Raw genomic sequence first — 17,633 nt, forward strand, 5'->3', positions numbered from 1 at the left:
GGGCGCTCAGCGGGGGCACTTGGACCAGGAGGTTGGCCGGGGGGATGTTCCCTGGCAGGCTGGTGAAGTTGACCCCCTCCTGGTGGGAGGTCAGCTTGGGGTCGTCCTCGTCGTCCAGAGAAATGCGCGACAGGGTGCCAGTGATGGTGGCTGGGTTGCAGGTATTCACCTCCTTAAAGATGACTGAGGGAGGGAGGGAGAGGAGGAGGAGGAGGAGAGAGAGAGACAGGAAGAGCAGGAAAGGAAGGGAGAAGGTAAAGAAAGAAGGGGAAGAGACAAATAGAAAGAGAGAGAGAGAAAGAGAGGAACAGAGGGAGATAGAAAGGAGAACAGAGAGAGAGAGAGAGGGAGGGAGGGAGAAAAAGACAGGGCAAGACAGGAAACAAGAGATCGGGGAAGACAGAGAGATAGAGAGGAGAAAGAAATAGCAAGACAGAGGTAGGAGGAGAAGAAGAGACAGAGGTCGAGTGCACAAGACCAGATAGACAGGAAGAGAGACAGAAGGGCCAAGAATGGGAAGCGAGGGAGGGAGGTCACGGCGGAGTGATGGAACAGACGGATGAAGAGAGCACGGGGCAGGTGGCCACAGAAAGACAGACACACCCGCAGACAGACAGCATGCCACGGAGGTGGCCCCACACCCACCGCAACAAACGACCGACAAGAAGGCCCAGATGTATAGGGAAGGCAGAGAAGGTCAGAGGTCATTCGCAGTGTGCGTGCGCAGTTTGGAGAGGCAGGTTCGAGCGGGAGACGCGGAGAGAGAGAGAGAGAGAGAGAGAGAGAGAGAGAGAGAGAGAGAGACGGAAGGGGAGAGAAAGGAAAACGGAGCTCAATTATGGAGCCCAGGAATGAGTGCACTGGAGTAAAGGTCAGAGGTCAAAGGTTGCAGAGCGCAGAAAGGATCAGGGGAGATGAGCGTTTGAGCGAGGCTGAAGGAGCTGGGGAGTAGCGGCATGCAGATTTGAAGGGAGGAGTGAGAAGAGGAGCTTGGGGAGATGGTGGAGGAGTAGAGAAGGGGAGGCCAATCGCATGCACCGGGAGGTGTGCTCTCCGCTGGCGGGAGGAGGAGCCAGCGGCATATAGCCAATCACGTCTAAGAGCACGTGGCGCTCTAGGGAAGCGGAACTATGGTAGTTCTCAGTCAGTCAGTCACAATAACTGGTCAAAGATTCAGGATGTTAGCAGCTAGCAACCAAGTTTGAGATATTGTCGACAGAGCTCAAAATGCCTTTTTAAATACATTTTAAAACAGAACGATGAATTTCGCTTAAAAACAAAAATCTAGTGACTAGTATACTGGTCTTGTCGCTGATTGTTAAGAACAACGAATAAAGTCTCGAGAAAACACTGCACAGCCGGTTCTCTCTAATAGATGAAATGTTTAATCTTGTTGTGTACTCAAGCAGTTACTATTGAGCTTGGAGACAGTAAATAAAAATCCGTGTTTGAGCATACAGTTGCTTTATAACCCCGGAGTTATAAATTTGCTTGTTTGCCACAGGTTGTTCCTCTACTGATCACTGGGGGTTTCAGGGACAGCCTGTTTTATAATTCTGTTCATTCGTCACCTGACCTGCTCATTGCCACTTCATACGTTATTGTCATTAGCTTATATTTAAAAGATGATTCAGAGACAGTTTTGTTATGCTTAGTTCTTCTGTATGTCACCGTGCACCCCGCGTTAATTATTATTTTTGCTATTCATTTTTTCAATCGATACCTCTTGGTGTTAGTAGTTAGCTCTGCAGGTAGAGGCCTGGAGCTTTGGCTACATGATCCAACTGGTTATCGTGTGCATGAGACATATAGCACTGGCTTTACATTTATTTGTCTCAGTATATATGTAGGGAATGCAGGGAACCTGAATGTAAAGTGCTATGATTCAAATAGGATAAAGTAAGGGGGTCCAGAGAGGCTCCCACTTCCTGCGTGTCTGTTTGAACTGCTTGAGTATGCAGCAAAAGTGACATTTCATTGTTCTAGTACTTCTGTAGGACACAGCAGAAAAAAAAATGACCCAGTGTGCTAAAGACGGGGACGGAGCAGCAAGTAAAATGTCATGCTATTTTTTTTTTTTACAATGCTCCATTTGATGCCAAATCAAAGCGGTATTCTAGCTGAACTGAAAGGCTGTAAGGAGAAAGGCTTTGGCTTAGAGGGAGACTTACATGGGTGTCCTCTCTCTGTAGGGGGGGGGGGGGAGATAAGGATGAGTGGTGTTAACTTCACATTACCGAGAACATCACCACAACCACAGGGTTAGAATCAGGTAAACACGAACGACCAGCAGAGCACTGGTCAGAGGAAGCGATAGAGAGCCAGCGATAAAGGGAAGGAACAGTGACAGAGAGAAAAGAAGGATTAGAAGGAGAGAAGAGGAAGAGATACAGGCAGATACTTACCTGTTTGGCACGCTAGGTCCACGTCTTTCTCAAAGTCGGTCTGTGGGGGAGAGCGGCAGAGAGGAGACCAAATGAATGTAGTTATATATGAAGAGATTTAAAGCCAAGCAGGTAATGCGCAGGTGAAGTGTGTAAATGGGCCGTGTGCAGGGTGATCTGTTTGGATGTGGTGATTGGTTGTGTGAGGGATGAGGGGATAGTAAGGCGGCTGAGCAGAGTAGGAGGTAGTATTTATTACCTGACCCAGGAAAACTACTGCAATGTATCATCAAAGACGGACAAAAAATATCCTTTAGCCGTGGCAGCGCTGGAATGATTTAATATCTGACCTGGATGGACACAGGTCATAGTCACTACAGGAGACCTACAGGGCTGATGGTTCCTGGGCTGGCGGAGGGGCGGGGCATGGCTGGGCCTCCACAGCTCCGCCCTCTGCCCCGGCCCACTGAGGGCCCTCTCACAGGGGCTGACACCAGCCGTTAAATAGGCCATTAAGCTGGGGGAAGCTCATGATTATTTTTACAGCACACATTCTTACCGTGTGCTCCTGTTTGTGTAAGAGAGAGTGACAGACAGATTGGGGGATGGGGTGTGTGTGTGTGTGTGTGTGTGTGTGGGGGGGGTGGTGGCAGGGGGTGAAAACAGTATATACAAGCACTTAACAAGCATTCCATGAAACTAAGCTGCACTCGTGTAACACTACGCTAAATGAACTTGAAGTAAAACCTGCTGACAGCAAGCTACTTATCTAATTAGCCATCTAATACGTTCACACTATGCTGTCAATTACACTCTACACTTCGCAACACCGCCACTACAGCACACAGGCACAGCGGGAGTTCGGCTCCGGAGTAAACGACACGCATTCGGGGCCCGCGGGGGAAACGGCTGGGGTCGTGCCTGGGAGCTGGGCGGAGGAAGGTGGGCATGGGGACATGGCGGTGTGGGGTGGGATCAGGGGGCATGGTGGGGGAAGGGGGGGTAGGGGTGGATTTGGTGGGGGCATAGCAGGGCCAGCCCAGCTAATACAAGGAGGAAGAGAGAGAGAGAAGGAGTGAAGGGAGGAGAGTAACAGAGAGAGGAGGGAAGAGGAGAGGACAGAAAGAGAAGACGAAAAGAGAAAGGGTGGTTCCTTTTTCTTCTCTAAATCAAGGTTCTCTAAATCAACATTAGTTAATGTTCTTACTACAGACATACACTACACTTTTCATGAATTGTTTAAGGGATGTGTGAGAATGTCACGCCTGGCTCCGCCCCCTCTCTGTCTGTCTAGCCCGGCTCCTCCTTCCCTGGTCTTCTGTCTAGTTCCGCCTCTCGTTTTGTCTCATTGGTTTCAGCTGTCGCTTGTTTGTGTTCGTTTGGGTTGGTATATATTCTTTGTGTTTCAGGTCTTCAGTGTGGGTCAATGTTGATGTCGATAGTTTTGCTTCTGTTCATGGCTTAAGCTAGGTCTAGAGTTTTTGGGTTGTCTTTCTCCATGTTGCAGTTGGATGTGTGTGTGCGCGCCTGGTTTGAATTTCAGTGTGTAAGGTTTGTTTCTGGTTTGTCACGTTTCCCTTTGTTGTGTTCAGTTTGCCTGGTGTTATATATGGTTAGTTTTTGTTGAGTCATGTTTCCTTATGTTGTATTCTAGCTGTGTGTTGTCCTGAGAGTTTGTGTTTAAGTTTAGTAGCCTATGTGTTCAGTGTTTCCTAATTCAAAGTGTATTGTATGTATTATGGTCTTCGTTTCTGTTCTACTTAGGTCTTGTGTTTAGTTCCGGTGTCCTTGTATTGCCTCTAGTCTTACGTTTTGGTGTGTTCATTATCTTTATGTGCCTCTTAATAATACAAGTTTGAGTTCACTTGGGTATGTGCTGCGTCTTGTTTTGTTAGTAGTCTTTGTGTCTGTTATATGGTAAAACATGCCACGGAAGAGTAGAGTTATCCGTGTGGGCGCTTTACGGTTAGCCAGTATGACTACCTCTAGCAGCCTTGAGTCCCGCTCTCTAACGCCAGTGCGTCTGCCCCCTAGTCATGGTACCACCCCACCGTTACAGAGAAAAGCATATTGACTGACCACATTATTATAAATTATAATCATAAATGATAAATAATATTTCATTTATTTGTTACTATTTTAATTACATTTAATGTGACTAAAGATGTAAAAAAAGTGCAAAGAATAGAATCTTAAGAACATTCTGAACATTCTGTTCTTTGCAGAGGTAAAATGTGAATCTGTACATCTTTTAATTAACATCTTACATTTTTACTGACAGAACTAGAGTTTGTACCTTGAAAAAGTGGTAGTGTAGACATTTAAAGCTATATCCCATTGTTGGGTCTCAAGACATATTTTCTGTAGTTTTAAATTACCCTGAAAATATTTCTTACATGGTAATTTAAAACAGTTTTGTAGTATTTATTTGTGAAATGCTGTGTTTTTTGAATTACAAGAGCTCAAAAATACGCACCTATAGACATTCATAAGGCAAGACCACAAAATGCTTTTATAATGGCAAAAGCTCATGTAGCAATGTGTCTGTTGGGTTTTGTTTTTATTGTGTAAGGAGACCTTACAAAAAACAGAGTGCTTGCGTACCTTATAACTTACCCAGAATGACTACCACTCTACCCTCGCCTGTATGCTATGGTTACTGATGCGTTTATGCATGATATAGTATAGTATTATCTTTGAGCGTTCTGACTGTACCTTTAGAAATTCTTCATTGGTTCAGATAAATACAGATTTATATCATTTATTTATGGGAACATTTTATAGTGAACTACATATTAATGTTTTTCAAATCAGCCATGTTTTTTCAATGTGCCATGTGCATGCCTATGAGAGGTTGTTTTCATATATACACTGCTCAAAAAATCAAGTGAACACTTGAATCACATATTGGAGCTTAACGAACAAAAGATTCAAGTGGAGAATCTGCTGATCAAAATTGCGTTCTTCGTTGAGAACAAGGTTAAAGATCATCTGGAAGCAAAATCCTCAACCCACTGAGGGCTAAATTCAAAATCACACTGAAAATGAAAGTAAAAAATTTAAATCACAGGGTGATCCAATTTGTGTGAATTTCATCAAGCCGATTCAATAAGACTCAGCAGTGTCTATGTCCCCTACGTGCTTCTATCACCAATTTCTGGGGATCCTCCTGATGAGACAGTGGATGGTGTTCTAGGGATCTCCATCCAGACCTGCATCAGGGCCTCAGTAAGCTCCAGTTGAGCTGGTGGTGTCAGATACATAACAACTAAGAGGTTCTCTCCTGGATTCAGGTCTAGGGAACACGAGGCCCAGTCAATGGCATCAAAGCGTTCTTCATCCAGGAACTGCCTACATACTCTGACCTCATGAGGCCAGGCACAGGTCTGACAGTGGCTCTGAGGATTTCATCCTGGTACTTTACAACAGGCAGAGTATCCTTGGCTATCACATGAAGGTTTGTGCAGCCCTTCAAGGACATGCCTCCGAGGACCATCCCTGACCCACCGCCAAAGCACTCAAACTGGATGATATTGCAGGCAGAAAAACATTCACCCAAAGTGTCTCCAGACCCTTCCACCTCTACCATATGATGCACCTAGCGTGAAAATGCTCTCATCTCTGAAGACGATGGGATGTCAAAGGCAGACCTGTGTCTTCTCTGGCGAACGCCAAACCAGCTACACTGCGCAGGGCTGTGGGTTCAGGCCGAGGATCTCGGACCCTTTGGTCAGAAGCAAGCACACCAGTAGCCTTCTGGAGGTCATTTCTAGGGCTCTGGCAACGTTCCTTCTCTTGCACAAAGGAACACATTCTGGTCCTGCTGCTGGGCTGATGCCCTGTCCACCCCTCCTCGTGTAATGGTCCATGTCCTGGTGGCCACCACCTGTAAAACCATTCCCTTCTTATGGGGTTGTCTTGCTGTTTGCTCTCCAGTTCACCTTCTGTCACTTCTATTCGCACTAAAGCAGATGAAATTCATTCACTGATTTCCATGAAGTTGAACTGACTTGATGTTATACTGTGGCGATTCAGTGTTCCCCTATTCTTTAGTTTATTTTTATTGTACTGTTTTTGAGCAGTGTATACAGCCTCATATACGGTTTCACTTAAAGCCTCCATAATGGCCAGCAGCTCAGGGCACTGTGACACATGGCGTCAGGCGGAGGAGCTGCCCTACTGATGAGATGGTATTCACCATGATCTGCACCTGGCCATTTTTGCAGGAGTCTGGAGAGTTCTCGCTGTCATCCTTACATCCACCCATCCTACAACGTACTGCATCCTGCACCTGAGAGAGAGAGAGAGAGAGAGAGAGAGAAAATATGTGTCACATACCAGTCTATACAATTACTGTGAGGAGAACAACCATATAGGCTGTGTTAAGATGCTGCAAACCTCACAACACTTAAAAAAGCATTCATATTGTAATGTGGGCACAAATGACATGGGGCTGATGTGTTCTCTGTAGTAATAATGCCTCGTGCTCAGGTGTATACGGAATCTAGCAATGTGCTAAACACGAGAGTCAACACAAGAGTGCAGAAAAGCTCTCCTTTGATCTTAACATGTACAATATGAGATTCCCAGCAGAAACAGGATATAGGTACCTTAATTAAACTGTATTTATTGTTGAAAATAGTAAAAAGGTATAGCATTATATTGATTTCTCATTGATATGTGGGCTGAATTGATCTTTGTGTTCTCCACACAACCCACAACCCCATATCAATACTCCAGGCTAAATATGCCTAATTATGTATAATCATAATATTTTCATTATCCATTGTTTCATATATGCTGTATTCATTCAACAACTTGTCTCAGGTCCTTTAAGACATTCAGGTGTGTCTTGAAGAAACTGACATAAGGTGCAAAAAAGGCTTTTTACAGACCTGTTTACTGCTAACACAAAATTACTACTATTAGTAAGATTCCTTAAGACACAGGAATACACGTCTTCAGTGGGAAGTCAACCCAATCTAGACAGATTTTTAATAAACCTTTGAGAGGAGTTAATGCTCCTGAATGACTAACATTGCACACAATTTTTTACACTCCCCTTAGGAAGACTAGGGACTCATTTTCCATTAATGACAGCGATCTTATGATAGGCTGTTCCCCTGACAACTGAGTAACCCTAGTAACAGGTTGCCATTCATTTGTATGAGGATGTTAGGACAAGAATGTATATTTTCTCTCAGCAAATAACAATAATATTGTAAGGTTAGTGTTAGAAGTGTCAGGAAACTAGTGTTTCTCATCTGATACTCACAAATTAGTAACACCTTGCACTTTATTTCCATCTTCATTTGCTTTGAATGACCTCTAGCTCGAAGTCTGGGAATATTTTAGTCAGTCTGACTGGATGGTATTTCACTACGGCTTACATGCCACATGTAATTGAGGGTGGTTAGTATGCAGTACTGCTATTTACCGCATGCCCCCCAAAACAAAATAACACGCATGTGCACACACACCCGTGCCCACAGGAAGGCACCCAACACACACACACGCATGCACACCCACATATTAATATGTGGAAGGTGAGAAATGTCATTCTCAGATTCAGGTTTAGCATATGGTATAAATGATTACTTATTCAGGCCAGACTCTGGGCGCATCAGATGAAAACCCGACGGCATTTTCCAACGTGCGTCTCTCTCATTCTGTCCACCCCGTCTCTGTGTCTCACGTTCCTCATTCTCTCTCGTTCTCCGCACTAACGCCTGCTCTCCATGGTTGGCTTCCCCTATGAACTGTGGGTAATTCCCACATCACACTGCAGTGTCTTGTATGACTGCAACTCACGTGCTTGGCTGCACTCTGCCTCCTCTTGTTATTCTAAAGCTATTAGGGTTTACATCAAATCCATGGCAGGGATTTTCATAGATTTACTAAAATAATTCCAGGATTTATTTTACTCTAATCCTTGGTCTCTGATATTGATTTAACATACATGGCTTAGTGATTTAGTGGTTCTCTTTTCTCTTTAAACTAAATCTATTTTGCGCTTTGTCTGATATGTGAAATTTAGCTAAGTTAGCACATGCTAGAGAATTGGATCAAAGCCCCAGTGCTTTGTGGGTACACCCGCAGGTGGCATGCAGAGATGTTCATAACGGGAGGCCTCCGTAATCTGCGTCAATTATGATGTTCCACTCCTCATAATCGTTATATGGATTCTCGGAGCAACACTGTGCTCGGCACACAGGAAGTTTTAAAACAGTTAGTGGTTTTCTATTACATTCCGTTATGCTGCCTGCTCTTTGAAACCTTGCAGATAATCACCCAGGAATTGCAATGATAATTAGAGCAAGCGCAAAATTTATAATGCTTACAGGTCTTTAGCTCACAATGAAATGAACCATTTTCAACAGCAAAATATCTAGAGTTTTAAAATTAGTAGACTAACCAAGTCCCAAATTATGAGTAATAACAGAATAGCAGTAATAACAGAAAAGTAGATTACTCATTAATCTGGGTGATTAATGAGTCATATAGTACTATTCTCAAAATTAATCCCATTAGTGGTCTTTAGGAATGTTGTAATATTAATGTCTTAAAAATGAATGCACATTTTAGTATAATTCTTATCCAGTCTGACCTATGATCCAAGGTAATGAGTGGGTTGGCATTATTTTCTACTCCATGACACACAACATTACTACATAGAGGGAAAAGACTCCTGTATTTGTTAACTCCATCATTCTCATTCTGACAGCAAGACGTACGGCGTTTGCACACTCGCTGCTCTCTGAAGGAGATACTCACCTCCCGCCGCATGGCACAGTGCACAGTGATGATGACGAAGCCTTGGACCGAGTCGAAGACAGCGAAGAGCACCTGAAAGAGGGTGGAGCGGCGGTCCGTGATGGCCAGCACCGCCGACATCCATGTGAGGGCCAGCAGGGGGAGCACCACGCACGAGCTCCACAGCGACGCCCTGCACACAGACAGCAGACGGCACACGTACTCGTCAGCCCCTGGGTCCGCCCGCACTCCCGCTGCATGCTGGCTTGTGACTCGGCGCCTGGTCTCAGGACCGGCGTGCGTGCGACATACAGCGGTGAAGTTCAAGTCAACCCCCTGAGGCTCTTTAGGGTTCAGCGCTGGTTTTAACGGTGGTGGCGATGTATTTATTGGCGAGATAGAATAACACAGGGTGAGGGTGACAAGGATGAGGGGGGGTCACAAATAACACTATGGACATATCATGAGAGAAACTGTTTCATTTCTCCTCTCATACACATATATTCAGAGCCGTATATTGGGGAGAGACTCGGTATGACGAAACGCTGTATGATGAAATGCTAGTGGACTATGGGAAAACCAGCTAGATTACCCATTACGCCGTTCTACATTCTGTTTCACACTTGCCTTCCCTGCTAGCATCTACTACCTTTCTGTGTCGCATGCCTATTGTTCCGAACAGCTCTGTGTGTCACCCACGTTTGCGTGATGTCGTATAGCGTACGTGACGGCAGTCTCCCGTCGGTCCGGTGTGGTAAATGGCGGGTGTCAGGGCTGAGGGATGACGTGGGGGTTCTGCACGGCCAGAGCGGGCGACGGTGTGAGAGGGGAGAAGGGCTGGCGTCATGCTGGTTAGCCATGGTGTCTGACACCAATTTAGTGTGTTCACGCTGCACTGAATTCACATCCTCAGTGTAAATGGGCTTAACTGACAGGGGACTGACGACCCACTTTCAGTTCATTACCAGCGAGAGTGAAATACAGACAGAGAGACGGAGGGAGAGACATACAAACAAACATATGGTAATGCGGGTTGGATAGCTTTCGTAGGATTGCATCTATCCCTTCGACCAAACACACCTCCACCACAGGCTCACGTGTACTATAGGACTGCACACTCTACCAACATTTTCATTTAAAGGATGAAGACAGCACGAAACAAATTACAAAAGATACAGAGATAACGATGTCGAGATAGCGCTAATTACATTATCATTTCAATAACTAGCAGAAAGGAACAGATTTGTTGAATTTTTTCAAAACCCAAAAGAACCAGAGGTGACCTTAGACCCGCTCTCTGGTTCTTTAACTCTTCAAAGAACAGACATCTCATTCATGGTTGTGTGTGTGAGAGAGGGAGAGGGGGAAACAGAGAGAGAGAGAGAGAGAGACAGAGAGAGAAGGTGTGATTATGTGTGTGTGTGTGTGTGTGTGTGTGTGTGTGTGTGTGTGTGTGTGTGCGCGCGCAGGAGAGCAGCTCTTTGAAGAGTGCTTGTTTCTTACTGTTAGCAGTGGGTTAGTATAGCTGAAAGAAGACTGAGGAACAGTGCAGAGAGAGAAGAAAGAAAAAGAAAGAATGCAAGGGAGGGGGGAGTGAGTGAGCAAGGGAGAATGAAATGAAAAGAAGACCATAGGAGAAATGAGATAAGAGGGTTATGGAGAGAAAGAGTGAGAAAAGGACAGAGAGGGAAAGAGAGAGGAACACAGAGCGAGACCTAGAGCGAGACCTAGAGTGAGACCTAGAGAGAGACCTAGAGTGAGAGAGTGTGGAATGGGACTAACATGGCACTGCTGGCGGTGGAGTGGGACAGAGCGTTGCTGGAGATCACCCCACACTTGGAGCATTTGAGGAGCAGCCTGCTACGCGCCTCCAGCGACGGACTTCAGGACCCAGCACACACACACACACACACACACACACACACACACACACAGGCATGTACACACACACACGCACACACAAACAGGCATGTACACACACACACACACACACACACACACACACAAGGAAGGGGTGGACAGGGGCACATATGGGAGGAAAACAGAGTCGGAAAACAGTGGGGTGAGACAATGGATGCCACACCCACACACATGCACACAAACAAACAAACAACCAAACAAACAAATAATAATACAAGAAATGGTGACAAATTGGAGGCAATAAAAGGCAATAAAAGCACAAGGGGAACAAAAGGGAACGACACATTGGCAAACAAAGAGAAAGGACAAAAAGAAGGAAATTAACACGATGGCTGAAGTAGCAGCTGCAGTGGACAATACCTGCAGCACACAAGTGATATGACAGGTTATTAATGCGCATGGCACTGGCGTAGAGCACACATACACACTGAAGAGAACAGAGGTGTTTGTGTGTGAAACAGAGGAGAACAATGAGGAGGAAAAACCTCCGGCCAGAGAGGGGGAATTTGCCTGCAGGTCATCAATAACATGGGAAACACATGGGAGCGGCAGAGAGCAGGCCTCTTTGGGCTATGAGCTCGTGTTTATGGGTTTGTTGTAATAAGCCAGACATCTGGACACCTGAACTCCATGACTAATGACCTGTGGGAGAATATCACCAGGATGAGCTGAAATATTTCCCAGCGCTTTCTCTCTCTCTATCTTTCTCTCTCTCGCTCTCTCTCTCTCTCTCTCTCTCTCTCTCTCTCTCACTCTCTTTCTCTCTCTGTCCGCATGCGTGTGAATGTGTTGTTGCAGAGAGCATATGAAGTCACCATGGTCAGGCTCTCTCTCAAGTAATCAGTCATGGAGTTTAGTGTTTAATGAACCAGTCAAAAAGCTCTCTCAGTTTTGCAAATGCAGCCTAAGATAAACCTTGTTCCAACAATCTAAATCAGGACAGGAACCAGGAACACATAAATGAAAAGGTTCCTTCACACTTGGATGCAAGTTCCATTCTTCTGGCTGGTATCATTACAGCTAAAATATTAACTAGAAGTACTACACTAGGTACACTCAATGTTATGGATTTCCACATGGTCACATGTCCAAAGGACTTTCTAACTTTAAAAGTTTAATTCTGTTATTACACAAAATGGTTATGAATATGTGTGATGCGTGAGACATTGTTTTGCAGTAGTTTTATAGGTCTGGATTATAGCAACCAAGAACAAAATTGTGAACTATAAATGCATTCAAATCACCCCCTGTAGTTTTGTGCAGAGTGGCCATTTTAAGTGAGATTCCAAACCACAGCCAATGAAAATGTTGAGTTTGAATGTAACTTCAGATTGGACAGCCAGAGGAGTATAACCGTTTATCACTATGCAGGAAGTTGATAGGAACGTTTACCCTTCAATCATTGCTTATGTTGTCATGATCTGGTGAGTTGAGCGTTTTGCCTGATTACCCGAGAGCAGTGAACAAATGGGAATATGTCAGAGTTTGCTTATGTGAGTGAGTGCTCTTGATATATAGAACTTTTTGGTTGAATTTGGATTTGGTTGAAAATCAAATGAATGATGTGGGTATAATCTGTTCAGAAAAGATGCCAAATCAGCAGGAAAATTAAACAAGCCTATTAACTTTGACCTAGTTAGCTAAGGTTAGCTATCCTGATTTCAGTATTGGCTATAGCAAGTTGCTTTTGCTAACAAGAAGGGATTTGTTTATGTTAACAATATAGGTTCAACGTTACATAGATGCAGTCCAAAGGTTCGCTAATTACATGAGAAACTGTCTAACTGCCCAGCTGTCAAGAATCTCTCAGTTGAAGTTTGACCCACATCACATAATTGATGTGCCAGGAATGTCAGGGATGTGCTCAGAGACCCCACTGAACGCAACCAAGCTTATTAGTCAGAGATCACCTCCATGTTTCCTCTCAAAACCGAAATTCTCAACCAAGATTAATGCACACGAACAAATGTGCTTTTGTTGTTACTAGCCTGTAGCTACAGCCTTTTCACACAGCTAATGCAAGTGGCAGCCTATTTTGGAAGATGGAGGAGTATGTGGATGTATGAGGAGTATGATGAATATGTAGAGTATGTGGGGTATGTGGAGTGTGTGGGGTATGTGGAGTATGCGCAGTATGTGGAGTATGAGGAGTATGTGGAGTGTGTGTGGTATGTGGAGTGTGTGTGGTATGTGGCGTGTGTGGTATGTGGAGTATGTGAAGTATGAGGAGTATGTGGGGTATGTGGAGTATGTGTAGTGTGTGGTATGTGGAGTGTGTGTGGTATGTGGATTATGTGGGATATGTGGAGTATGTGTGGTATGTGGAGTGTTTGTGGTATGTGGAGTATGGGGAGTGTGTGTGGCATGGGGAGTGTGTGGGGTATGTGGAGTGTGTGTGGTATGTGGAGTATGTGTGGCATGTGGAGTATGTGGAGTGTGTGTGTGTGTGGTATGTGGAGTATGAGGAGTATGTGGAGTGTGTGGGGTATGTGGAGTATGTGGAGTGTGTGTGGTATGTGGAGTATGTGGAGTGTGTGTGGTATGTGGAGTATGTGGGGTATGTGGAGTGTGTGGAGTGCGTGGGTTATGTGTGGTATGTGGAGTATGTGGAGTTGGGTATAGCTTCCAAACAATTAGCCACAACATCAGGATTTCTGGTATTTGTATCAGTGACCTCAACACAACATAGCAGGCTGGATTTTCTTCATTTACTTATGACATGGAACAGCACAGTTCACTAGCATTCGGAACAATTAAACAGCACAGTTCACTAGCATTCGGAACAATTAAACAGCACAGTTCACTAGCATTCGGAACAATTAAACAGCACAGTTCACTAGCATTCGGAACAATTAAACAGCACAGTTCACTAGCATTCGGAACAATTAAACAGCACAGTTCACTAGCATTCGGAACAATTAAACAGCACTGTACAGCTGTGATCGGGCACAGCTCATCTGATGAATACTCACAAACGAGTTTTGTTGATACAGGGCAACACACTCCTGCCTACTCAAAGCAGACAAAATGCAAGGTGTTGTACGGTAAAGAACTTCTCCCAAAAAACATTGTTTTTACGGTATTGCACCATTTTACCATCGTGAAAATGACAGATAAATGCTTAGAAGACACATGTAAGTTCAGTGGGTTTTTGAATATAATGGCAGATATACAGATATAATATCTTTAGTACGGACATCCTAACATCTATGTCTAAGTATAAATATTGACTAGGTTTCTCTAGGATTTAGCAAACCAAAGCATTCTTAATAATTTTGTTTACATCTAAGCCATTGAGTTATGAGGAAATTTAGCAAAATCAGTAGGATTTCCCCCGAAAGTAACTTGTGTGAGGTAGTCCTTTATATAAAGTCTACTCAGCTCTTTCATTAAATATCCATGCATCCAGTGTTATACATACTGTGCGGTGTGTGTGTGTGTGTGTGTGTGTGCATGCATGCGCGTGTGCGTGTGTGTGTGTGTGTGTGTGTGTGTGTGTGTGTGTGTGTGTGTGTGTGTGTGTGTGTGTGTGTGTGTGCGTGTGTGTCAGTGAGTGAGCACCAACACTGCAGATGGCACATACGGGACTGCACTATGATGCTTTATTACAGTGCTCCCACAGAATATCAGACCTGTCCATAGCCCACACTGGGTCTACTCTTAAGTGTTTTGTGGGAACAGGTTGCAAAAAAATCTTTAACTGTTGTTGATGCCAAGAAAAGCAGCAGCACTGGATTAGGGAAAATTAGCGTTAGCATTAACATTTGCCTTAGACAGGACTCAACAGACTTCACCATGCCTCACTGCTTTAATGACAATGACCACAATCTTCAGTGTACCACAGGCTGAGTGTGTGTGTGTGTGTGTGTGTGTGTCTGTGTGTTTATTTTATTTTTTAAAGAAAATATGTAAACAAGGCACCATGCATAATTTCTGGATAGTCATTGCAGATTCTAAAATGCATCAGCTCCTCCACTTCCACATGAAAAGTGCGTGTGTGTGTGTGTGTGTGTATGTGTGTGTGTTTGGGGGGGGGGGTGTGAATTTGGTCTGGGATTGCAGCACTGTATGTTGTCTGGAGGGGGCACTAAAAATATCCAGTCACTGAATTAGCTCACATCTCTGATTAGCTTCTCATTCAATACGTAAGAGCAATTGTTTCCAACCCACTCATCTGTTGAAATCTACCGAGGGGTTTAACACCACCCAAACAGCACACATCTCTAGTGGAGGAGTGGTCCACTGCCATCAGGAGTGCCACTTCAGTTGTTTTTGTGAGTAAAATGCCTGGCACTTCATTTCTGGCCACATATCGGCCCCGTATGTCATTAATACAAGATGACTGATTAAATGTACAGTATTTAAACCATGCTACATTTTTCATTTGCCATTCTGATATTCAAAGAGTCTTTGTTTTTTGTAAAGATCCATGAAGGTAGATCTACGCACATGTACACCTACAATAGCTATGTTCAAAATAACCTACTACACACTGCATACTGGTCCCCCTAGTATGCAATACAGTATCCAGTATGTTACAAACGCACACCATGGTATGAGATTCTGTGTACACATGCAGGTTAGGCCTAGATTTTCGACCACCATTGCATGATGGTATACCATATAACATGAAGATAGCCCTGGTCACATGCTGTAATATTTGCCTGGAGTAGTATGTCATTCAAGTACCTCATGCTGAAAAGAATGTATTTTGGTCACATACTTCATACAGTATAGTGATTTGGGTGCCATCAGTACATGAGCAGTAAGTTATAGGTCTATACTCACAACCCAACTACACATGTGTGGATCTGTGGAGTCATGCATCAGAGAAATGCTGACTGGCTATTGGGTAGTGTTGGTAACTGGTCAGGGGACCCAAACAATATTAGACGCAGGTCATTTGAGGTCAATATTCGAGGTAATTTGAGGCTGTCGTAAAATGAAAGAGGCGAACCTTTGCACAAGTTCAAAGCTGTGTGGCAGCACCTGACTGGCCCTGCCTCTGTCTCTGACCACACTAACACTAGGGTACATGGAACCTCATTGGATTTTATTTGCTTATTAGGAAGATTGAGAATAGATGTTAATTTACTGAAACGTGTGTTGCTGTTGTCATGGGTGTAACTTTTTGGCAAGAATTTGCGATCCCTTTATATAAAATATTTCAAAAAAGTGGACAAAATCTGCTATTTAAGAAAGTGGTGGGAGAATGTGCTATATTTACAGCACATTCTAGCCCTGTCACTAAGGCTTTTCTTAGAATTAATTAACTTGTTTTCCTTTACGACAGCCAGTGTTGAGTGTACAGTTGAGGGTTATATTTTATTGATAGTATTTAAGTGCAACACTTTCTTAAAGAGCGATAAAAAAAATCACTTTTAGCTAAGTTACCTCTCTAGAAATGACTCCATAGCATGACATGTACAAACCTCACCCATATGCTCATGTTTGTATATTCAAGCTGCGCTTCTGAGGGATGTTTGATTACTTTGTCACAAAAACTGTTCAAAAAACGTATATAGTTCTATTTCACAAAATTACTAAAAACATTAATCTATAGAAATTAAAATGACTTTTAATAACATACAACATACTGTAGAATATCAGAATTCTTAAGCATTAGTGCCATCTCAGTCGAGAAGAGAGAAATGTCTGAAAATTTCCCAGTTAAAATTCATAGGTTGGCAGATTGAGAATCTCTTTATTCACAATATTAACTGCTAAAATATTTGTTTGTGCGCTGTCTCCTCTGTCTCCATCTTAATGAAAAGTGTGTGTGTGTGTGTGTGTGTGTGTGTGTGTGGGTGTGTGTGTGTGTGTGACACAGAAAACCAATGACAGAACCACTGGAAAACTGCTCCCAGGTAAACAAATTCCATGAATGAAGCTGCCATAACTCACCTTTTATTAAACCATTTTCCTGGACCCTTTGAGCATAGGGGATCAATTGTACATGTTTGTGTGTATATGCGTAAATGTGCTTTGGAGCCCAGCTCTGTGTTCTCAGCAATGCGAGTGCCTGGCCGTCCCAAACCCAAAGAGCAGTTGGCGCTGCAGGAAGACCAAGGCGAAACTCACCCGGCTCGCTGCTTCTTGGACTTGTCTGAGATTCCGTCCCTAGACATGAGCTTGTTGAACACCACTATACCAATTAGCATGTTCACCTGTGGGACAGAAAGGCAATAAATGTGCTGAGAACTGCGATTACAGGCCATGCTCAAACTGAAACATCAAGTGTTGGCATTATTGCTATATTTTGCCATTAGAATCTGAATTATATAGATCTTCTTTTAAAGATACATTGAGTGATGGTAAATTCTAGTAAGTAGGTGAAAACCAGACTGACCGAATACTGTATTATGAATACTAGACACCAATAATCAGTTATCCTCTGAATCTTACTCAGTATAAAAGCTGCTAGCTTTTAATATAATTTTAAAAAGTATGTTTTTTTTTACCTCTTGCAAAATTACAACACCCTTAATCTCTAAGCTTGCTATGACTCACAGGGTTTATTTTTGTTCTTTGACATTTATGTTGTTTTAAACTTCCAAGGATCCTTGAGGAGATTTT

General features: G+C 43.7%; 1 protein-coding gene across 20 annotated transcripts in view; it reads right to left on the minus strand.

The window, feature by feature from the left end:
* adgrb2 (adhesion G protein-coupled receptor B2) overlaps nucleotides 1–17,633 on the minus strand; it is a 189,080-nt gene that overhangs the window by 14,449 nt on the left and 156,998 nt on the right. For 12 of the 20 annotated variants that reach the window (XR_013131778.1, XM_077008547.1, XM_077008546.1 and 9 more), the window contains 7 exons: nucleotides 17,139–17,224; nucleotides 10,920–11,018; nucleotides 9,159–9,330; nucleotides 6,583–6,675; nucleotides 2,406–2,445; nucleotides 2,172–2,186; nucleotides 1–183 (listed from right to left, as the gene is read on the minus strand). The exon at nucleotides 1–183 is cut by the window's left edge and continues 542 nt beyond it. Coding sequence is in view for 19 of the 20 variants with exons in the window: in XM_077008547.1 (XP_076864662.1) it covers nucleotides 1–183; nucleotides 2,172–2,186; nucleotides 2,406–2,445; nucleotides 6,583–6,675; nucleotides 9,159–9,330; nucleotides 10,920–11,018; nucleotides 17,139–17,224 (688 nt within the window). In the remaining variant the exon portion in view is untranslated. The remainder of the gene's footprint in view (nucleotides 184–2,171; nucleotides 2,187–2,405; nucleotides 2,446–6,582; nucleotides 6,676–9,158; nucleotides 9,331–10,919; nucleotides 11,019–17,138; nucleotides 17,225–17,633) is intronic. The other 8 variants (XM_077008543.1, XM_077008538.1, XM_077008548.1 and 5 more) reach the window with 5 other exon arrangements.

Source organism: Brachyhypopomus gauderio, chromosome 6, assembly GCF_052324685.1.
Source record: "Brachyhypopomus gauderio isolate BG-103 chromosome 6, BGAUD_0.2, whole genome shotgun sequence".
NCBI classification, from domain to species: Eukaryota; Metazoa; Chordata; class Actinopteri; order Gymnotiformes; family Hypopomidae; genus Brachyhypopomus; species Brachyhypopomus gauderio.